The sequence below is a fragment of the Miscanthus floridulus genome, chromosome 14, assembly GCF_019320115.1.
Source record: "Miscanthus floridulus cultivar M001 chromosome 14, ASM1932011v1, whole genome shotgun sequence".
Classification (NCBI taxonomy): domain Eukaryota; kingdom Viridiplantae; phylum Streptophyta; class Magnoliopsida; order Poales; family Poaceae; genus Miscanthus; species Miscanthus floridulus.
In genome coordinates, this window is record NC_089593.1 from 32,320,931 (window position 1) to 32,343,939 (window position 23,009).

Here is a 23,009-nt window from a genome sequence, read left to right on the forward strand (position 1 = left end):
AGACTCAGAGAAACAAAAGAAAGGGGAGGGAAGTGTCACCCACCCAGTTAGGAGAACACACAAAGAAACAGAGCCATTACGACTCCACATATTTAACCAGTATTTTCGAATCCCTAAACTATCGGGACCTGACCTTTACTGCTAGATTCTGCGTAAGTACGATTACACAAAGGCTGATGTAGTCAAGAAATGATTGGGATCCAACTTTAAAACGACTGCTTCATCACAAATGGGACAGTTAAAATCTAAACCACACAACTCAGTAGACTACAGAACATAGATGCTTGAGCAACACACAAACTACAACAGTTTACAGTTGGTCAGTACTCGTAATTACTGACACTAGATTTAGAGTCATCTCAAGCACCAATGCCAACAGTATCCAAACAAAGTATTCAAATCTATTGGCTGCCCTACACGGAAGATTCAGCTTACAACTCTCGTCAAAGGCTCCTTAGTTCTTGGAGCGTCGTCGGCAATTCAGATCTCTCATAGAATCAAGCCTTGGTCCTCTTGCTTCCTGTGCAGGAGGGGCACTTATACTGCTTGATGTGCTCTGCTTTAGCAGGGGTGATCTTGACACACTTGCCGTGGAACCATGTCTCGCATAAGTCGCAGCAGATCCAGAAGTCGTCATAGCCTAGGCCACATGCGCCGCACAGCACAGTCTCATGGTCTTCCTGTGGTTCCCCTTCCTCCCCTTCACTCTCCTCCTCGTCCTTGGGAGGTGGCATCTTTGGGACCCTTGAGTTGGGTTCCGCCTGGCGTGAGGGCTGTGTATTCATCAAATGTTCAGTGTCAGCCATCAAAGGAGAATCATGGAGTTTGGCGGCTGGTTGTCATGTCAAACAATATAGCTAAGTGATAAAAAAAACTATATACCTTTGAGCCAGATTTGTTAGTCTTATTGTTGCTTTTAGGAGTTTTTTCTTTGGGCTCTTTCTTGGCAGTTCCTGTGACAACTTCATATATGCTGGGAAGGTTATTGATCATGGTGAAGAGACGTTTCCTGCAAGTCAACCACCAGAAGGTGACTCAATCAGACAGATTTAATTATACAAAGAAAATTTAGTCCCACATGGCTCTGATCAAAATCTAATAATCTATAATATGGAATTCAGGAGACATCAAGAACATGGATTTCACATTAAACAACAACAACAAAGCCTTTAAGTCCCAAACAAGTTGGGGTAGGCTAGAGTTGAAACCCAGCAGCAGCAATCAATGTTCAGGCACGTGAATAGCTGTTTTCCAAGCACTTCTATCTAAGGCTAAGTCTTTGGGTATATTCCATTCTTTCAAGTCTCCTTTTATTGCCTCTACCCAAGTCCACTTCGGTCTTCCTCTGCCTCTCTTCACGTTACTATCCTGGCTTAGGATTCCACCACGCACTGGTGCCTCTGTAGGTCTTCGTTGGACATGTCCAAACCATCTCAACCGGTGTTGGACAAGCTTTTCTTCAATTGATGCTACCCCTAATCTATCACGTATATCATCGTTCCGAACTCGATCCCTTCTTGTATGACCGCAAATCCAACGCAACATACGTATTTCCGCGACACTTATCTGTTGAACATGTCGTCTTTTCATAGGCCAACATTCTGCACCATACAACATAGCAGGTCTAATCGCCGTCCTATAAAACTTGCCTTTTAGCTTCTGTGGTACCCTTTTGTCACATAGGACATCAGATGCTTGGCGCCACTTCGTCCACCCTGCTTTGATTCTATGGCTAACATCTTCATCAATATCCCCGTCTCTCTGTAGCATTGATCCTAAATATCGAAAGGTATCATTTCTAGGCACTACTTGACCTTCCAAACTAATATCTTCCTCTTCACGAGTAGTAGTGCCGAAGTCACATATCATATACTCAGTTTTAGTTCTACTGAGTTTAAAACCTTTGGACTCCAAAATCTCCCACCACAACTCCAGTTTCTGATTCACTCCTGTCCGACTTTCATCAACTAGCACTACATCGTCCGCGAAAAGCATACACCAAGGGATGTCCCGTTGTATGTCCCTTGTGACCTCATCCATCACTAAGGCAAACAGATAAGGGCTCAAAGCTGACACTTGATGTAGTCCTATCCTAATCGGGAAGTCATCCGTGTCTCCATCACTTGTTCGAACACTAGTCACAACATTGTTGTACATGTCCTTAATGAGCCCGACGCACTTTGTTGGGACTTTATGTTTATCCAAATGGATTTCACATTAAACATATATAAAATATGACCCAAAAGGTAAGACAGTGCTAAGTAACAATGGAATATGGCAAGTTACTGTCAAACACACCAAAACACTCAAGTATAGTATTTTAAGATCATTCTTAAAGGCTTAGGCAAACTTGATGCCAACTAATTGGCCCTAAACTTTTTACGGAACAAGGGTGAAACATGAGAAAATAACCAGCATTATTTAAATCACTATTGTGTCTAATAGATTTAATCCACAACAATGTAGCAGCCAATGCTACTATTCCTAATGATGAATATGCAAACTGGTTTGTTTACAAAACATCTGATCTTCAATCATGCATTCAATGCTCCAGCTGACACATACTTTACTTAATCAATAACAAGATAGGCCCAGTAGCACCCAGAAGCTGAAGAATGTAGCACAAAACTAGTATAGAGATAACACAGACAGAAGTAACTGGACACATGAAATGTACATATTCTAAGCTTCACCAACAGAAAAAAAAGGTAAGACCTCAAAAGCGACACTACACCCAAAATAGCTGACAGCTGCCACTATCTGACATCGACTGGAATAAGGGTTCTGTAGTTGTAAGTTGACTACTCAACAACATTAGCAGATGGAATGTGCAACTGTTCCATGAAAAAGATGTGCCACTAGTAATCTCCCACCCAAATGTTGGGGCATATTCCCCAGTCATATCATTGGAAAAACAATATCAGTTTGGGAGGAAGGGGGTTATGAAATACCGTTTTCCATCTTCGTTCTCTTATCACTATACCCATCTCTTTCAACTTGTTTCTCAATCAAAACAACAACAACATCATCTTTCAGTCCCAAGCAAGTTGGGGCGCACTTTGGATTTTGATAAGAATAACATAGTGCTTGCATTTTGGTTTTGAAAATGAAAAAAATAAGAAACTCGGCCAATAGGGAAAAAAATAAGAAACTCGGCCAATAGCGTGCGGACACGGTGCGGACGACTGGACGGCTGCTGTGTGCTTGCTCTGTTTTTGCTCTCCCCCTGCGAGCTCTTTTTCCGCCCGTGGCTCTTTCTTCCTGCTCGCGCGCGCACCCAAGGTGCTTTCCTGCCCGCCCGCTTGCGCACTTCCGCCCGCGCGCTAGCGCCGCCCAGGGCCGCTTTTCGACGCTTCCGCGCCGCTTAGACGGTGCCTCGCGCCGTCGCGCGTAGGCGCAGCAACGAGGCGCGCCTAGCGCTTAATTGGCCGCACAGGCCCTAAACACAACGCTGGGCCAACATTTAGCGCTTAATCGCGATTAAGCGTAGTTTAATTACGTTTTTTCGAACCTTGTTTATATAACAGTCAAACAGAAAAATCTTATCTTAGAATGGAACAAATGGAATACCTGGATTCCTTGTCGAATCCAAACCTTGCTCCAAAATAAAATGCAACAGACATTAGCCAAGAATCACTATGCACTGCAACAAGTGATAGCCAATCTTTTTCATTCATCCCATCACGAGCAAAGTTAATTCCCAGAGCTGGCTCTGGGAGTTCAGGAGGGACCTCCTCAGCAGGCAAGTTCACTTCCCATGTCTCATTGGGAAGTCCATATAAACATAGGTTCTCCTTCTCTGCACAAAAGAAAAGAAAATAATATCTCGAATAAGGTATTTGCGGTTGTTTCAGGCTCTAAACCTAAAATAGCTCACTCTAAAAGAAAATGAATCAAGAGACATAAAGCTGAAACTCTGTAAACACAATAAACACAGGATGAATAGGAGAGATTAAATTGACCATATGAAATTATTAAGCATTCCATCTCTCCTACGAGTTCTTAAAAGAATATATATATTGAACATTCCATGAAAAAAGGAAAGGGAACACAAAAGGGCAGTCTTTTTTACCAAAAGCATGAAAAAGTGGCACCATGCCCTTTGTAACACTAGACATGAATAAATCAGTTCCATATCAACAACCAATAAAAAGACTATTGCCCATGCACATTGCTTGCCTTTCCCACCCACTACTTTTGATCAGTACTGAGCAACTAATCTTGCATTTCCAGTGACACCTCTTGGTACCAACTTCCTGTGCTAAGCATCTAATAATGTTGGCAATTTAATGTGGTACAGATACAGATTTTGAACCCCCGCATATGTGGGAAACAAAATCATAAATGTGACATTAATAACCAACATACTCCTTCCGTCCCAAAATAAATCAGATTCTAGCCACGTATCCAGACAAAGCTCTCTGATCCTATCCACAATTATAAGCGACCAGGGTACATGCATTTGTTTGCCAACTTCTGTCACCATCGATTTAGGTGGGCATTGACAAAGTGGGAAATAAGGAGTTGAATCAAGAGAAAAGTGTTTGCAAAACTCTCATTGCCAAAACCGAGTAAGTAATTTTGGTGTCCAGAAACGAAACCAATGTTGACTTCGACTAGGACAAAGAAATGCTATCCTGACACTCCCCACTACCAGACATCATCAGTGACTCACTGACGAATCATCCCGAAAATGCCCCTTGTACGGTTGCGGCAGAGGTCGTTGTCCGGGAGCATAACAGTAAATCGACAGCCGCACGACTATTGGTGATGACTGGCCGGCCGTGCAGTCGACCAGCTCAGAAGATAAGGATTCCCTCCCCCGTCCGCCTTTCCGCTTTCCCACCCCGAGATGAACAGCACAAGGAGGAGTAACTAGAACGTCGCGAAACCGAAAGCAAAGCTCAGCGGCTGTCACCAGCAAGATCGGAGCAGCAATTCCGCCGCGGCCAAATAGCCTCCTAGGGCGCACCAGAACCAATGAATGGGCGGAGGGACGTCATAAATTAATAAGTGAAAAAAAAACTCGAAAAATCAGCGGACTAACCGCTCCCCCCAGATCGGATTTTTGGAGAGAGGTATCCGTAACTGCAAAGCAAACACGCTCCAAATCCGTGTGGTGACATCTGAATCCGCACCCCCAAAACCAAAACCCTAGGAATCCCAGCCGGATCGGGGGAGCAGGCAGGCTCACCTGGGTCGCACATCACGTAGAACTTCTCCACATCTGCAGCGACAGCGGCAAACCAGTCAGCACAGAACTCGGAGACGGAGGGGGAGAGAGAGAGGAACGCACAAGCGAAGGAGATGCGGGCATTACCGGTGGTGAGCGCCCTGATCAGGCCGGCCTGGCGCGCGCGGTAGTCCCGGAAGACGTCCTCCGGCGAGCGCGGGACCGGCGGCGTGCCCGGGAAGGCGGCTCCTCCGTCCATTCGTCCCCGGAGCTTGGTCCGGGCGGGGGCCGTAGGGTTTTGGGAGGGAGGGAGGGGCGAGGAGAGCTGCTGGGGATTACGCGAGGACGGCGAGGAGTCGATTGGAAGGAATTGGGAAACGTCGGCGCTGAGATAGAGAAGACTTCTCTCGTCTCGGAGAAAGAAAAGGGATAGGTCCGTCCTCCTACGTGTGTTCACACGCGCGCAGCCGCAGCCGCAGTCGCGGGCCTTCCAATGCGCCCGATAGTTTGCGGGCCTAACCCCACGGCCCATGAGAAGCTAATGTGGGTTTTTATTCCTCGGCTCAAATTTATTTACCATCAAAAAATATTTTTATTCCACTAAAAAAATAAAAAAAAATTATTCCACTAAAAAAAATCAAAAAATATTTTTTATTCTGCAAAAAAAATCAAATTTTTTTTTTTATATTATATGTTGAACTTACTCAGCCGAGTCTAAGGCCAGTCTTATTATTTACTGCCATGTCATATAGAATAAAATGAAACATGCTCACTCTCAGACCAGTCTCGGTGAAAAGTTTTATGGTATTGTTTCGAACACTATCGTGTCACATAGAATCAAATAAAATATAGATGAAACACTCGCTTTTAATAAAAATTTCATTATATGGTTTTATAGACATTTAATTTCACCGCTCATAGCGAGTTGGTCACCATGGCAAGTGAGTTTCACCTACGGTAGTGTTTGGTGTGGCTCAAGGTGCTCCGGCTCTTACCTTGGTCCTGTTAAACACTGTTGATGACTGTAGGTGCTCCCACCAGGGCTCCGGCTCCTTCCAATCTCCACTGCAAAACCAACGAAGCCGGAGGAGCTACGTTTTGGAGGCTCCGGCGGCTCCTCAGTGCTACAATAGCCGGAGTGAGAGCCGCCGGAGCCCCTCCAAATGGGGCCTAAATGAAACTCGCTTCTCTCTCTTTTTAAAAACATTGCCATGTCACAAAAATGCCTATGTGGCAAACTACTAAATGCAGATGAAACTCACATAAAACACCCACCGAGACTAGCCTAAGCAAAACTTCATGAGGATAAAACAAGCTATAAAAAACTACAACCATTGACCTAGCAATGATGAAAATTGATGGTCGGCGTGGTAGCGTTGCGATGATTGCATTAGGGTGCTCTTCATTGTGCCTGTCGATTAACCTATTGGCGATTCGGTGAGCAGTATCAACTCCCCAGGCTGCATCTCGGACTTCCCACTTCATGAGAATTGATGTTGAGAAATCATAAGGATCATGTGCTTATGATTATATCTTTTATTTTTCTTGAATTAGATGATAACACAAATCTAGTACTAACATGTGTTAAATATGTATTACACAAGTTATGCAAGAAAAGAAGTGGCGTGAAGACTAGTGAAGAAGCGGAGCAAAAAAAAGTAAGTGCACAGAAAATACACGCACAGGACGTCCTGCGAGAATAAAAATACAAGCGCCAAATGATTGATGAAGAGAAGCGCTTAGGAAATATTGGTCGCTGGAACATTCACCAAACAATTCGATGCAAAGTCTTATGTCTGTTGTACCATCCGACGATGATTACAAACTTGGCTAGAAGTGAGGTATTGTTAGACAGATGATCCGGTGTAGGAAAAGTGAAGATGACTTTATCATTCGGTGTGCGGAAAAAGTTCAATGGCTAGTAGTACCATATGATCTACAGTGAATATTTTGAAAACAATGGATCACTCGGTGTGCGTAGTTTTCTAGCAAACTCTTTCTAATAGATAGTCGAGGGGGATGGAGCTATATATTTGGGGTTGCCTCACTTGCCTATGTGTGGTGGAATGCCCCAAGGCTATTACAACTTAGAACAAGTATTTCCACGCTCCATCTACCGTCGCATGTCATTCAAGATCACATCCAAGTCTAGGATAGACACTATACTACATCCTTGTGAGGTTTTAGACCTTAGAGCTTGAGCGCTTTGAGCCATCGTATTGACCTTGTATCTTGGTGGTTTGGACTTTGGAGCACTTGTGGTCTTCGTGACCTCCTAGTGAAGGCATGGCGGCCTTTGAGGCGGAGACTCTCCATTCATGGTGTGGAGTGACATATTGGTGTGCAGGGGACGAGGAGACCCCCTACCTTGTGTCAGAAAGCTTTGTAGTGGACATGATGTCAAGGTGATCGAAAGAGCTAGGTGATGATGGTGAGGTTATGCGACTCACGACACTAGCCTTTTGGTTTGTTGGTGCCTTGTATGGCATATCCAACACCGTGATTGGAAGAGACTCAGCAACCGGCTGAGAGCATACCTTGGTGGAGCTCCAACTTTAATTAGGGTTTCTTTTTGGCAACTAACACCATGGGATAAATCACTATGTCCCTAGGAGTTTGCCTTCTCTATCTTTAGCTCTTTACATACCGTGTTTATTGCTTATGCACGTATTTTGCTTGTGTGACATTTACCTTCCTAGATTAGCTATAGTCTAGTTGATAGGAATGGCTATAGGCCATGAATTTCTTTGTGGGTTAAGAGTAACTTAGAGTACACTACAGAAACCTTAAGTGCACATCTTGCTAAAGTAATTTATGTGTTTTTCTCTAGTGGTAGTTTAATTAGGGCCCTAGGAGTTTTTAGTTTTGATTAGACACCCTATCCACCCCTTGGGTGCACACAGGACCTTTCAGTCGTAGATATGTTGGTGATGATTTTCCAATAGAAATATCACAAGTACCTTGAGGGAAAGGTGAAAAAACCATCACGTAGTGAATAGAATGTGAAATTGTGCTGAGCTCCCAAGCAGTGGGAGGGAAAAGTGATCTCTAACTGCAGGCTTGTGAAAGAATGAGCCGACGACTCATAGGCAGTGGCTTGGTTAAGAGAATGGAAACCACCAAAGCCATAGCAAAAGCGAGTCTTCGTTGGGCGATTGTCACCGCTTAAGGACCTGAATGTAGGTGATCTATCCATGACTAGGATGAAGCTTGGATGAAACTAAGTAGAGGTCCGAATTGACTGATGTTGAAGAATCAACGAATGAGTTGTGGATAGGGGGTGAAATGCCACCCAAACCCACAATTGGCTACATCTAGGGGGTATGAAAGAAACAAAACCAAAATATTTACCTTTTAGAAAATTTAAACGAAGGATATTACTTTATTCTTCTGAAGGTGGGAGAAAAGATCAAACTGATTATTGATCAAAATGTGGGTTTAAAAATTAGGTAATTAACTTCTTCTGCTTAACCCAAGAAGAAATTAGATTGATTTTTGAGAAATTGAATTCAGTTAAGATAGCCGAAATTAAGATAGCAATTTCTGAAACATATGAGGTAGGAACTCTCAGGTACGGTTCTAAGGAAAGGAACTGCCTATTTCGACCAAGGAGAGCATGCCATTCTAGATGGCGATTTAGACTGATTGGTAATACGATCCGACGGTGATAATCCATTTCACCGGTTGTGATAACCGCCCACTTTCATCAACGAGAGGCGAAACCAGTGGTAATGAGTGTTCCCAAGTGACAATGAAAATGTTTTTGTGTAGTAGTGGTAAGAAGGGGGACACGCCCGCGAGGGGCCGGGAAGGGAAAGGAGAGAGTGGACCCTATTGCCACTTGTCATCCATGTTTAACAAGTTTAGTGCCCAAATTGAATTTAGAGTTGGATAGATGGCTAAAATCAAACTCTGACTATAGTTGAGTGGCAAAAAAAGACTTCACCCATGTATCAAATATATAATTGAGAGTTTGTGAACTTAAATGAGAACATTGGACAGATAGATTTTGAGACCCCTCATAAAATCCAATCTTTCATGTATCTTTCCGGGGAGAGAGAGAGAGAGAGAGAGAGAGAGAGAGAGAGAGAGAGAGAGAGAGAGAGAGAGTGAGAGAGAGAGAGAGAGAGAGAGTTATTTAACAACACTATCCAAAACTTATTTGGATCCAAGCCACATATAGCAGACCATTAATTTGTACCTTTCGGATTTCAAAATGCAAATGCAAATTGTCAAAAAAATATTTGTTCACACCGTAGAGGCGTGAGCAAAAATAATGCATGTGAACATCTGCATTAGTGATATAATATTTGCATAAAAGAATGCAGCATTGTAGTTGGCGCTAGGCAGACAAGCAAAGATACGTGAGCTATATGTCCTTAATTTCTTTCCACGATACATACAAACATTTTCTTAAAATTATGGAAAATATAAAAGACAATAATTTAACTGAACATAACTCTCACAAAAGATATGTTATATTATGGTGATTATGAATTTAAATAAAAAATTCAATTTCTAGGATAAATAATAAAAAATTCAAAAAACTTAGAACAAAATGATCATTGTTTGTCAAATACCCAGAAACTTGTTCATTAACAAACCACGCTCGCCACGAATCAATGACTCCATAGCCTAAAGATGTGGTCCATGCTAGGCTCCCAGTGTAAGGTACACACATATCATGGTCACCACTGAAACAAATGCAAATTAAATGAAATATATCAATGATAATAGGAGCTTCTTCTGAGATTAATAAGGGCAGTCCCGATGGTGTATTGATAATGGTTTCTATCCTCATTAAATGACTTGCCACGTAGGCAAAATGCTGACATGGCAACGTAATTAATGAAGAAAGAGAGCAAAAATTCTAGAAATGGTTTCCTCATGAAGAAATAAGGTCTTCTCTTGACCAAATGCACCAAGAAACCATGAAATCGCCGTTGGGGAGAAACCACCAGTTTCCAGGGGGCTCGTGCCACACTCCCATTGGAGGAAGAAGATAGAGTTGGGAGAGAGAAAGAGAAAATAATTATTACACAAAGACATCTCCACTGTGGAAGGTAGTTTCTATAGATGATTTCTTGTGCCATGGAAACCGCATCAGTTTCTTTCATTGTGACTGCCCTAAGAATATGAGATTCGAAAGCATATTTTGCGTTCTTAAAGTACCTGTAAATGAGAGCACGGTAACCCTGGCTCGTAAGGTTTTTGTGATAAATGATCGTACTCCCAGCATCATGGTGATACGTCAATTTATCTGTGCATAGGATCCAAGGTCCAATTGAACCGACCTAGCATGTGCATGATAAACTATGTTGAGAAGATGGAAAGCTCTAAAATTAAAACCATCAAGTAAAAGGTGATTAGTGTGTGGCCATCATACTGGTTCTGCATGAATTGCAGATCTGACGCTATCATTGTTTAGCCATGCCGTTGCAACTTCATCACTCTGAAGATTAATAAGAAAACAAGACACGAGACATAAGTAATTGGGATAATGAACCAGCTTCTCTTGGGAGAAAAAAAATAACTCCTATATAGCATATTCTCTAATTTGAGATGAAAAATGCATCCATCCAAAGTAATGGAAATCAGACAGCAAGGTCGCAGAAATCTTAAGTTGGAAGATATGCCTTATGGCACTCCTAATGCAAGAAACTATTAGCGGTTTCTATAGCATAGAACATCGTACCATGAAACTATGATTTCCAGTGCAAGATTTTATACAGTATAAGACATAAGTAGTTATAGAAACCATGTTTGCTCTTTCAATAGGCTACGAGTAGTTTCTTGGCCATCGATAACCGTGAAGACCCAGTTTCTTAGTTAGGCTTGGTTTCTTGGATTTATCCTCTCTCTCCTTATTAAATCACTTGCCACATCAACAAATTGCCAACATGGCGGCGCAATTAATATCTATAGAAACTACTATAGTTTCTGCATCGTGAGTGCCCTAATATAATAATCAGAGATGATGAAGATAAACGAAATGAAGGAGTACCTAGCAATATTAGTTTCAGTCTTACACTACATTAGAATAACTATATACCAAAATTTAGTCAATCTGTAGTCTACATACACCTAGATTTTCCACATGAACAAATTATTCCTAGCATGGTGATTTTTTTTTTGGCATTGCTTCACTATTTTTAGCTTTTTGTATTTTGATAGAAACTATACTGGCCAAATTTGTAAATAAAGAGGATGGAAGCCACAAATGACTTCGTTGAGTCAGTACAAAAAACTGAGCGCATTGTTGATGTGGAGAAAAAGTGTAATCTCAAGAAGATAAACACTCCAATAGATCACAAGAGAACATAAAGGTTCGAAGGTTACTGTGCTTGTGCTCACCATACACATAACTGATGGTCCATTGGCATCGGCTAGCTCTTGCCATGATGGGACGCGCCCATCTCTTACAGGAGCTCTCGAAGGCCAGGCCCGTCCAATCATTCTTGTTCTTATTTGGAAGAGGCCTGCTAGTTACACCAAGATCTTTAAAACTTTGAGGCATTGTGTTATTTTGTGAGATCACTTCCTTGGTATTTGTGCCATGGTAGCACGGCTCAAGAATGTCATAGATGTTTAATCCGCTGGTTACCTACAAGGTATGTCTTTCATATTTAATCCGCTGATTACCTACAAAGAACATGAGAACAATATCAATTTTTTAATAGATAGTGTCACTGGTTTACCGCATCGACTTTCGACACTGCCTCGGTGCATTCTCCATTGTTAGAATAATTCCAGTAGTTTCCTTGACATGCAGTTTTTGCTTGCTGCATTAAGAATAGTAATGGCGGTTAATGAAAGAACATGGGATTTCAAAGGACATATGATGTTTTACTATTTTTGGCATATACAAAGGATGCAAAAAAAGCGTTCTGATACCACCAGTCCATCACTAAAACTCAAGGCAAAAGGAAATTTCATAGCAAGGTTTCAGTCGAAGTACCAACATACCTTGTATATATCATTTGAAATTAGGCCCATTCCATGTGCAAACGGTACAAGAGCATTACTATCAAAGACGGTGTCACATACACCATTCCCAGCCATGTAGCCCTAACATGAGAGTACAAAATAAAGCTAACCTTATTCATAGATTTACATTATTTTTTAGAAAAAAAAATTCTTCCTTGGCTCTGCAACCACATATAGCCAAATTCTTACAACATTTTCGGCTAATCGAGATCAAGTAAAAAGGAAAGAGAACACAAGGAGGAAAAAATGATCACACACAAAGTACTACCTCCGTCCTGAAGAATGCAACTACGGATTGCGTGCCACTAAAAGTGGTTCACGTTTGACCAAATTTTTAGTGAATAATATTCACATTTATGACTTTAAATCAATTTATTATGAAAATATATTTTGTAATTAATCTGATGGTATTTATTTGGTATCATAAGCATGGATATTTTTTAATCTATAATTGGTCAAACTTAAGGTAGTAAAACGTGATACTGTGCCAGAATTGCATTCTTGGGGACGGAGGTAGAATTTATTGCTCCGATCCTCCATTCATTCTTGGCGAAAATGTCCAAGGAAACAACCTTATTCATAGATTTACATGGTAATCACATATGCAATTCATGGAGACAACAACAAAAGGGAAATCACTAACCTTGAAGTTTATAACTGGATTATCTCCTTTGTGGATTCCTGTAGAATAATTCGTTAGCAACAAGAATAATATAGAAACAATTAATAGCTGTTTAAGTGGATTATGATCTCAAAGCCAGCACCTTTGACCACTTCCTTTCCAAGGGTAGGGATATAAACTCCGGCATAAGACTCTCCAGCTATGTAAAATGGATTTTTCAGGAACTCCGGATAGAACTGGAACCACTGGTTAAAAATAGAGGGGGAAACTCAGCCTTTTGTTCCACAAAAAGATGATACATTACTACACCAAGATGAAATGACATCTTTATATGTATCACCTCGACGTAATGCTCTTCAAAATTAGTAAAATCTTCCTTATAAAAAAAACACCTTTAGAAGAAAAGTATGCGAATCAGCAGCTGTCTTAAGATCGCCAGTTTCATAGTCTGAAACATTCTTTGAGTATGATAGCCCAACACCAGAAGGGGAGTCCAAGTATATTACACTAGACACCTGCAAGGAAAATTTCACTACTTTGTCTAGAAACTCCAGATAATTTATCCCTATTACTTAGGATACCAATGGAAATGGCCGACCTTGGACCATCTGTAAGGGTTGAGATGAAGCTTTGGTAGACTTCCAGCTGACCCTCCTGACTCAAAGTTGAATGGTCCTGAACCCAAAACAACACAGATTAATTGGCATCGAAGGATCAAAGTGATGAATGGGTGAGAATGCGCGTACATTTGGCACACTACAGCAACATTTATATGTGGTGGTCATATAGATGCGTAAGACCAAAATAGGAAAAAGCACACAACTTCTTGTTGTTGTTACAAAAAAAAGATATGCGATGAATTAATTCAGATATAAAGTCAATGGAACAAAAATACTAAGAATGAATTTTAATTTTACCAGCGCTCTAATTCTTGGTGCACATCCAGTATGGGATAGGATATAATAAATTGGCCGCATGTAATGTGATAAAAGGCTGCAATTAGAATACTTCATATTGAACATATAAAAGAAAACCAATGATAAATGTGCCGAAACTTTGAACAATAAGATGAAGTTGTATATGAAAAAGAATATCAGACACACCCAAGCTTTGATCTTTCTCTTAATGAGACATTCATCTGGTAGAGTACTACACATAACGACAGAAGCTGGGCTTCAGTATTACTATACCGTTTCTAGCAAAAGAGAAACTACTTGTACTTGAAAAAAAATGCTACAATAATGGAGATTAGAAAACATATCTCTGCAATATGATTTAATTTGTCATATATATTAGAGTAATAACATTAGTACAAAAATATATGATTGGCCATTTAAAATAACTGTCAAATAGAGGACAAATATGCAAATCTACTGGTTTAGCTATGGCCTGGTAAAACAGGCAAGAGAAGACGACCGCGGATGGAAGCGTGGGCGTGGCTATGCATGCTGAAAGCAGAGTCCTCAGGCCAGGGCTCATCCAAAACACAGGCCTCGAAATACATAGAAAACATCAGCCATCATTCCCCACGGTTTCTTCCTTTGCCCTGTTCGTCCACATAGACCTAGCAAAATGATCGATGGCTGGCGAAAAAATGACAGCCCACCGGAGAACAGGGTCGACGCACCGTGCTCGTAGACGGAGCCGTCCAAGCTGGAGCAGCCGGGACCACCGTTGAGCCAGAGCACGACGGGGTCCTTGGCGGGGTCACGCTCCGACTCCACCAGGTAGTAGAACAGCCTGCTCCCGACAGTCTCGTTCACCGTCACGTACCCGGCGTAGTGCTTCGACGGGAGCTGGGCGCCGTCGAACCCGGGGAGACGCGTCGCGAGCGCACCCGGCGGCGCCGAGCAGCAGCAGCAGACCATGGAGGCCAGCAGGAGAAGGGCTGCTGCTGTGGCACTGGCACGAGCGGGGAGAGCAGAGGCAGAGCACGCCATTGCTGTGTGTGAGCTCTCGACGGAGGCCGGGAGTGTGTTTAAATAGAGCTTCGTGGCTACTGATTAGAGCGGAAATATGTCTTTCGCAGGTACGCGCTCCCGGCAAGGGATTGATGCGGGTGACGTACTGACGTTGTTCATGTTTTTTTTTGACAACAGACGTTGTTCATGTTGACCGGTCGTAACCTACCCTATAATATATCAGTTAAAATAAATTTACAGTCGCACAACAAATATCTGCTCCACAGTCATGACCTATGTTACATCCACACCTATGAATATATCTAGAAAATATAATACCATCAAAACAGACACCAGATTATCTCTTAGCAATTCTCTCTCGTTACTCGTCCAAATCGGACGGGTCGTGTTTAGTGTGGCCGCCCTCCGTCGCCCTCACGCGCATGCGCCTACCCCTCGCTCGCCGTCTCCGACCTCGCCTCCTGGTGCCGGTGCACGCCGCAGCTCACGCGCGCGGCCCCCACCCTCCTCCTCCTCGACAGCACCTGGAGGCAGGCCAAGGAGATACGCGTGACCAGCCTGCCCGTCCTCTCGTCGCTGGGGGTGGTCCCTGTCGCCCTCCAGTCGACAGCTGCGCCGACGGGGACATCATGTTCGCGTCCGACCTCGTGGTCAGGAAGGAGCTGCGCAAGGGGTGTGGCGGTTCGACCCGAGCTGCTTGTCGTGGCTGAGCGAGCTGAGCCCGTTCCTCCCCTCCGCCGGCACCAGTGCCGCCGCAGCCAGGCTGGGATTGGCGCCGTTCGCGTCGAGCCTGCGCAGCAGCCTGCTGCTGTCCACGCCCACCATGCCGTCGCTGGCCACCATCTCCGTGCTAGAGTTCTTCAGCAGCACCAACTTCCCGGACCTGTAAATCTCTAGATGATTATTGACCTCACAACAATTCTACTGATTGATTCCATTTCATTACTAATACTTTATGGTTGCTGTCTGGTCTCATCCGTGTCTCGCCAAGCAGCCCGGTTAAATTTTTTAATCTCTTTCCCTTTGGAAATTCAAAGAGTTGGCGTTCGCCAGTGGTAGCTACTGATTCGTTAATTAATTGATTGGTTGTAGGAATTTTCCTTCTCAAAAAAGCTTTTCTCCGTTTCCATGGATTGATTTGCATGGAATGATGAGAAATAAAATGAGATGACAATAAAATTTTCCAAGCAGCACGGGCACTCTTCTCTAAAGTGCTTGCTTGTTAAGGGATGGAAAGCTGAGGCCAGCTGGAGCATTCCTTGCGGAAAGTGGAATAAAGATGAGGAAGATCACACATCTGCCATTAGAGAAGTAAACCTCTGCCTGTATCATGTTTCTGAGTTTATTTTGCTTTCTGAGTGCATGCTGCAATTTCTTTGAAACATATTATACTTGCAGCAATGAAATATATATTCTAGATTGGCAAAATAGATCTTTAGAGGAGCTCTGGAACTCCTGATATGAATTTGTTTTTTAGGGGTGAAAATCTGTGGTCAGGTGCTTTCAGCTAAGTTGAGAGGGTGTTTACCCCTACTGGTTTTACCTGATAAGAATGACTTCAAATCAGAAATCAGTAGTTTACAAACCTGTAGGTTTGGAGGCCATAGTATACAGAAATTTTCAGAATTTTTGCAATGAAGGTTTGGCGCAATTACATAGAAAAGGAATAAGTTCTGTCTTAACTTTGGGCAGCGTTTCTGTCAATTGAGTTTCTACTGTCTGTCTTCTTTCAGTAATTATGTTAGACATTCAAGATTTTGTATCCCCAAATCTATGTCAAAAGAGAGCTCTTGAGCTGATTTTGTTAGTGCTCATGGATCTGCAAGCCCCAATATTTGGTTTGCTTAATATCATAGCAGTTTGCTATTAGTTTCTTGGAATTTCTTTCCACGTTGCAGTTTAATTAGATTAAGATTAAATCAAGCCTTACTGTTTGCAATGGTTAGCATATATGGTGAAAGCTATTTGTTTACCCTATCTTTGAATCTAATGATTACCTCTTCTGTGTGTACAGATCCTGGTAGCTCTGGGATTTGCTTTGTGAGTATCCATTATTTTTAAACTCAGTGTCCCATGTTAAATAACTAGGTTAGCATGATCCATTTGTCATCCGTTGACATTGATATGTAGGGTGCAACCGTCTCCAAGTGATCAAGTTCATCAATAACTCATGTTACCTAGCATTTATTTGCCATTTTCCTGTAAATGTTTGGTCACTATAAAGTTTTGTGTGCTAATGTACAATATAATAGACTTTTTTCTGTAAAATGTTTGCTCTGCTTAAAATTATTTATAGATTGATACTTTACTCCACTGCAAATAAGAACCACAAACCAATGCAACTCTGAAATGTTAAATTTTGTCAAATTCATTGATACTGGTCAGTTAGTTGAGAGCCATTTACAGAAAAAAAATGTGCACTGATTGAACTACGAAGTGAATCATATAGGTATGAACCTGTCATACTATAGACACATTCGGGTTTTGCGGTTGTCAAACTCCAAGGATGATGCCAGTCCAATTGGTATGTATTTCTTCAGTTCAAATTAACCTATTGTTTTATTTGGCTCATTAATATTCTTTCATATTTCGTTCTATTTTTTTGTCTCTATATCTCTGAATTATACTAGCTTGGGATTATTCTTCATGAGTTTGCACATGGTTTATTTTTGGAGGAAAAACTAGAATGCTTCAGGTCATGAAGTATGACACTGAAGTTGAGAGTTTATCAAATCAAGGTCAAGGACCTGGAAAGGTATAAACTCTGGCATGCCCATCCTGAGGCCGCAGCGGCATTGATGATGTCCAGCTTGTATTTTTTCTTTTATTATTCTATTTCTCAGGTTTTCGGTGCCTTGGAACCATGCTATATTCTGATTATATATTCAGATTTTTTTGTTTGCATTGATGGTGACCATATGATGGGATCGTCTAAAAAAATGTTCCCATCGATTTCTGTTTGCGTTTAATAACTCGGACATATATGCCTTTTGGTTATTTGATTTGTATGGTTATATGCTGCCGTAGCGTTAGCACGGGCATTATACTATTCTTATATAAAAGGAATATTTTCGCCATGTTTGCTGTAAAATTGTGGCTTAGCTTAATCTCTGGGTATCTAACTGACGCTTGATGTTCTATGCAGGGATGAACTATTAGGTTTGTTTCAGAGAAGCAATCTCTGTCGGTTCACAAATTAGATGGCTGTAGCAGGCTTTGGTTTGTTTTAACGCTTTGCATGTTAGGTCTTTGACTCTTTGTTCTCTTACTCCAATGTTAAAATATTCCTACAATTTATTTGCTATGCAATTCTCTAATCTGTTACGAGGACCAGATCTATTTCGAATCGAGTTATTTATCAATAAAAAGTCATGTTCAGTGATGGTCCAACAACTATATAGACTGTTGGTGTATAAATTGAACTTCTGATGTATCATACAAAAAAACTTGTTACTGTTGTGCATCTTTACTTTTTGAGTCAAAACTATTTCTGGACTGTCAACAGTCCACCCTTCAAACTATTTTTGAACTATTTTTTACAGGACCTAATAAGTGTGCTGTTGGTCTTGATGGCCACATTATTTTGGTCAGCACCACAGATACATTGTTTTGTACCTCTACTGAATCAACTGGAGGATGATCTGCTGCTGACCAACTTGAGGTAGTCTTCACTGCAAGGTTGTTGTCATCAAGTTTCATCGACAGTGGCAAGGCGCTCAGCGACAACTTCACTGTCAGATTCGGAATTAGAGGAAGAGTAGAGCTGTTCATTAACATAAGTCAGTGTTAAAGTAATTCTGATGGTCAAATGGCCGGGTTACCTGCTATGCCGATTTTGTCGAGTTGATTAACTTGGGCTTCTGCTACTGTTACTTATTGCCGTGTTGAAAGTTTACTGGTAGCCAAAACTATGAAAAAAATCGTCGTTCGGTTGTTTTTATGTACATCCCTGGAATGAACCCGTGGCGTTAGCACGGACACTATACTAGTTTGTATCAAATCCCCATGTTTTTTCTACCCTATTCATCTCTAAAATCCTTCAAGAATTGCATAAACAAGAGCACCGACTCAACATTGTGGATGTTAGCTTTCAGATTAGAGAACCTTTCCAAACTTTGAGATCTTTGCATAACCGCTTAAACTTGGCGGTGATGATTTTTGCGGGACCCGAGTGAGAAGTGGGTGAATTCCAACTGAAGTCCAGTAGGGGAAGGAAGTCAGCAAGCTCTAACCAAAAGTTCTCAAAGTGAAAAATAGAGCACAAAGGAATATGAGTAGAGATGGTAATTACACAAGGAACGTGGTCCGATGTCTCCATGACTAAAGGAATGACCAAAGTGTTTAGATAGGTAATAGTCCAGGAGGAAGAAGTGAAGAACCAGTCAAGGCGCTCTAGAAGTGGGGAAAGTTGCTTGTTAGACCAAGTGAACCTTTGACCTTTGAGAGGGAGTTCGATCAATCCCAAGGGGCTTATAGCTTCATTGAACAAATACATTTCATGGTGATCACCCCCAGGCCTATTTCTATCATCAGGACTCCAACAGAGATTGAAATCTCCTAAGACCAACCAATGGCTCCAATAGAGGGGAGAAAATGGAAGGAGTCAAAACTAGGAAGGCACAAATTTCTGATAAAAAGCAAATCAAAAGAATCTTTCTTGGTCTCCTGAAGACAGACAATATCACATTTAGACTCAACAATTTTGTCTCTTATAGAGTTCCACTTCTTAATGGCATTGATGCCACGCACATTCCAGCAATGTATGTTCCAAGGTCTATTATTCATCGAGAATAAAAGGAAGATACAACAAAAGACAAGGGGAAAGCTAGAACATCACTACTTTGAGCCCTGGCCCTTTTCATGTCCTTTAGCATCCCTTGTCGCCTTGGGATCCTTAGGAGCAACATTAGCCCCAACAGCAGATGAGGATTTACGCTTGAGGATAAGTTTCTCCAGAGTCAGGTCAGCTGGATCGATGTTGCAAAAGCTTTCACCAAGGGCTCGAATCACTTTTGAAGAGATAGTGGGCTGCGTGGAGCAGGCATTGGAGTTCTTATCCCTACTAGAAGAGGTCTTGAAGCCCTTGGTCCAGTTGTGCACTCTTGGGCTCCGATGTTGATTCACCTCAAAGATGATTGGATGCAACCATGCCATGAGCATCGAACCGGGCCTTGAGTTTGCACCGGCAAGGGAGGGGGAGTGATATCTTCTAGAATCACTATTTCATGAGGAGAACCTACAGAAGGGGAAAATGGTAGAGAGGTGCCACAAAACATTGGATCACATGAGCAAGTGATGGGAGCCACTGAAGGGCAAGTGGAAGGGATGGAGAAGAGGGTTTTTGGTGGATATGTGCAGAGATATGATTAGTAGTGGTGGAGAGTGGAAAGAGGTGATAGTGGTGGTTATGGAGGTGATGGAGTGATAGGTGGTGGTTGAGTGGGTCCCATGTGTCTGTATTTTTACCATATACATACGTATATATATGCAATGCAAAAATATTTTATGATACTATGAAATATAACAAGATGAATGATGGTATTTTTAAATTTTTATGCTTCCACAGTAAATATTTCATACGGGTTTTTACTCCGTAAAAATTATTTACATGGGGCTTAAGTTTTTATAATGCCATGATAAGAATTTTTGTTTCATGATGCAGGTGATGAAAAGTAAACATGCTAAGATAAAATGATTAATGCAGTATGAAAAAGTAAATATGGATTACTACCGAGTTACCTCCCGACGTGGGTGCAGAATTTTAAGTCCACCGAACCAGACTTCTCCATTTGGGTTTATTCTTTGGGTGCATCAGTAGGTCCCGGAGATGGAGACCTTGATACTCTCTTCTCATGCCATTCCAAATTGGAGCATTGTTCCGGTCTTGGCTTGAAAGTGAACCGCTCTTCCTTTCCATTGATATTGAATTTAATCTCTCCAACTCCGACATCAATGTGGGCATTTGTAGTGCTCAGGAAGGGTCTCCCAAGAATGAGGGGTGTCTTCATGTGTTCCTGCATGTCAAGTACTACAAAATCTATGGGAATGAAAAAGTTTTGTATTTTTACTAGAATGTTTTCAGCGATTCCTACAGGGTAGTGGACCGATTGGTCGGCTAGTGGCAAGCACATTGATGTTGGCATGAGGGTTGAATAATTGAGCTTGTCGAAGACCTTTTTGGGCATGACACTAACACTTGCTCCAAGATCGCATAACACATTCTCAAAGTTCTGGCTCCCGACCGAACAATCGATAGTGGGACATCTTGGATCCTTCTTGACAGGTGAAGTGTTTAGGATGGCCGCACTACACTCCTCCATTAACTTGATTACCTCAGTGGAAGGCAGTAGTCTTTTGTTGTTGAGGATGTCTCTGAGATACTTCATGTAGGTAGGCACCTGTATAGCATCTAGCAATGGAATATTGATATATAACTTTTGAATTACTTCTACGAACTTACCAAACTGCTCATCCATTTTGGCTCTCCAATTTCTGTGTGGAAATGGTAGGAAGGTCGTGTCATGAAAATCTTGGTGTAACTCTTGCTCTTCTGGCCCAACTTCTTCAACTTCATTGGTTGTCTTCTCCTCTTCCTATAGTACCACTGGTGTCTTACCTGTCCTTGTTGGATATGGTAGATCACGAGTAGACTTGCCACCTCTTGTGGTTATGGCGTTTCCCTTCTCAAGGTTAGTGGCAAAAGGCAGAGCAGCAACCAACTGGGCTAATTGTGATTCTATCTTTTTATTATATCTAAGTTGGTCTTTTATGGCGGAAGAAAAACTATCCATTTTAGTATTTATGTTTTCTAGGACCTTATCATTAAAAGCAAGCTTCTTAGAAATATTCTCATTAATCCTAACTTGTTCTAAGATCAAGTATCTCAAGGATGGCTATTTAGAATTAGAAGAATTATAGTAATTACCTGGGTACTTACCTTGGTAAGTCAACCGTTGTTGTTGATTCCACCCTTGTCTCTATTGTTGTGAAGCAGAATTATTGACGATGTTTGCATCCTCCTGATATTCAGGGAATTCTACCCCCAAGTATTCTCCACAAGTGTTTTGAGCATTAAATGCATCTTAAATGGCCTGATGATCTTTCTTGTAATTGGCTTGCTATTCAAGCCAATTTAACAAGACGTCCATCTTGGTTGACAGTGCACACACCACTTCTGGTACTTCTTTGCTCTTATTGCATGATTGAATATTGCATTGAGACTAGCCTTGATTAGAGGTTATCTTCTCCATAAGAGTTTTAGCTTTTCCAAGGGTGAGTGACATAAATGATCCTCCAGCAATTGCATGCAGTTCTTCGCGAGCTTTCTGAGTTAATCCATGGTAAAAGCCTTGCATGAGCAACCAATCTTCCATCCCATGATGAGGACAATCTGAAATATATTCTTGGAAACGTTCCCATGCTTCTGGAATGGTTTCTCCCTTCTGTTGAAAAATTGAAATATTTCCTCTGAAGGCATTGGTCTTGCCTATAGGGAAGAACTTTTTTAGGAAGGCCTTTGAACACTTTGCCCACATGTTGATGTGATCTTTGTTGATGTAGAACCACTGCTTTGCTCGTCCCACAAGTGAGAATGGAAATAAGCGAAGTAGTATGATGTCTTGAGCAATGTCCTTGATGTGCACTAGCATCTTCATGTGCCTTTCCGCTGAATGGGGTAGCTTGCACCATGTTGATGAGGCTTGGCTTGAGCTCAAACACAAGGTTGTTGGTTCTGAGTGTTGGTCCAGTGCGGATGTTCTCAGTGCTTGGAGCAGAGAATTCACGCAGAGTTTTATCAGCCATAGCTCAGAAACTGGTGTTGAGCTTCCTCTTAATTAGGTTGATTTGATTCTAATTGGAAGTTGTTAGTGAATCACAACTAAGTCTGCAATACCCTGTATAAGATATGAATAAAGACAAACAAGGGTAAGCCTGCTAAAACAGAGGTTATGATTTCATCAATAAGTATTTATTTGGTCAATTCTCTTTAGCCATGTGCCTGTCCCCGGCAACGGCGCCAGAAATGCTTGTTGTCATTTCTTAGCATCACTCTTTACTAAGTTGTCATCCCTAGCATGATGCTAGAAATGCATTGTTGGTAATTATTGAGAACACTTGTAAATTTATATATATACTAAGTAATATGTAAGCGCACAGATAACGTACCATTGTAGCATTTCACCCGGGAGTATACCGAGTATCTTTATTTATATTTTATCCATAGGGAGGAGTTATATAATTGTGTTGGCATAGAGATATTGACAAATATATATACTTATGATAAAATCACTCTCATGCTATGGCA

At 41.6% G+C, this 23,009-nt stretch overlaps 1 protein-coding gene, 1 long non-coding RNA gene, 1 other non-coding gene and 1 pseudogene across 5 annotated transcripts; 2 read left to right on the forward strand and 2 right to left on the reverse strand.

Annotated features, from left to right (window-relative positions):
• Positions 1–205: 205 nt before the first annotated feature.
• On the reverse strand, positions 206–5,565 carry LOC136504367 (PHD finger protein ALFIN-LIKE 8-like). Its single transcript, XM_066499279.1, has 5 exons — positions 5,321–5,565; positions 5,195–5,227; positions 3,571–3,799; positions 883–1,009; positions 206–773 (listed from the first exon to the last, which is right to left on the reverse strand). The coding sequence occupies exons 1-5, from the start codon at positions 5,430–5,432 to the stop codon at positions 498–500; spliced, it is 777 nt and encodes a 258-aa protein (XP_066355376.1). The 5' UTR covers positions 5,433–5,565; the 3' UTR covers positions 206–497.
• Positions 5,566–9,421: 3,856 nt separating this feature from the next.
• LOC136503313 (serine carboxypeptidase 1-like) lies at positions 9,422–14,722 on the reverse strand (annotated as a pseudogene).
• A 402-nt stretch (positions 14,723–15,124) lies between these two features.
• On the forward strand, positions 15,125–18,642 carry LOC136505380 (uncharacterized). Of its 3 annotated transcripts, none has more exons than XR_010771187.1 (5): positions 15,125–15,589; positions 15,797–16,015; positions 17,154–17,228; positions 17,335–17,459; positions 17,850–18,637. It is a non-coding gene; the product is annotated as an uncharacterized lncRNA (long non-coding RNA). The 3 variants fall into 3 exon arrangements; XR_010771186.1 differs by lacking the exon at positions 15,125–15,589 and adding an exon at positions 15,673–15,702; XR_010771185.1 differs by lacking the exon at positions 15,125–15,589 and having other exon boundaries at positions 15,617–16,015; positions 17,850–18,642.
• A 3,433-nt stretch (positions 18,643–22,075) lies between these two features.
• LOC136506221 (small nucleolar RNA R71) lies at positions 22,076–22,179 on the forward strand. Its single transcript, XR_010771444.1, has one exon. It is a non-coding gene; the product is annotated as a small nucleolar RNA R71 (small nucleolar RNA).
• Positions 22,180–23,009: the final 830 nt, after the last annotated feature.

Bases quoted from the DNA above. Each gene is read 5' to 3' on its own strand.
- LOC136504367 (XM_066499279.1), bottom strand. From the start codon at position 5,432: ATGGACGGAGGAGCCGCCTTCCCGGGCACGCCGCCGGTCCCGCGCTCG. The intron at 5,228-5,320 runs GTAATGCCCGCA...CTGTCGCTGCAG, and splicing joins GATCAGGGCGCTCACCACCG to ATGTGGAGAAGTTCTACGTG. The intron at 1,010-3,570 runs GTATTCCATTTG...GTTGACTTGCAG, and splicing joins GGATTCGACAAGGAATCCAG to GAAACGTCTCTTCACCATGA.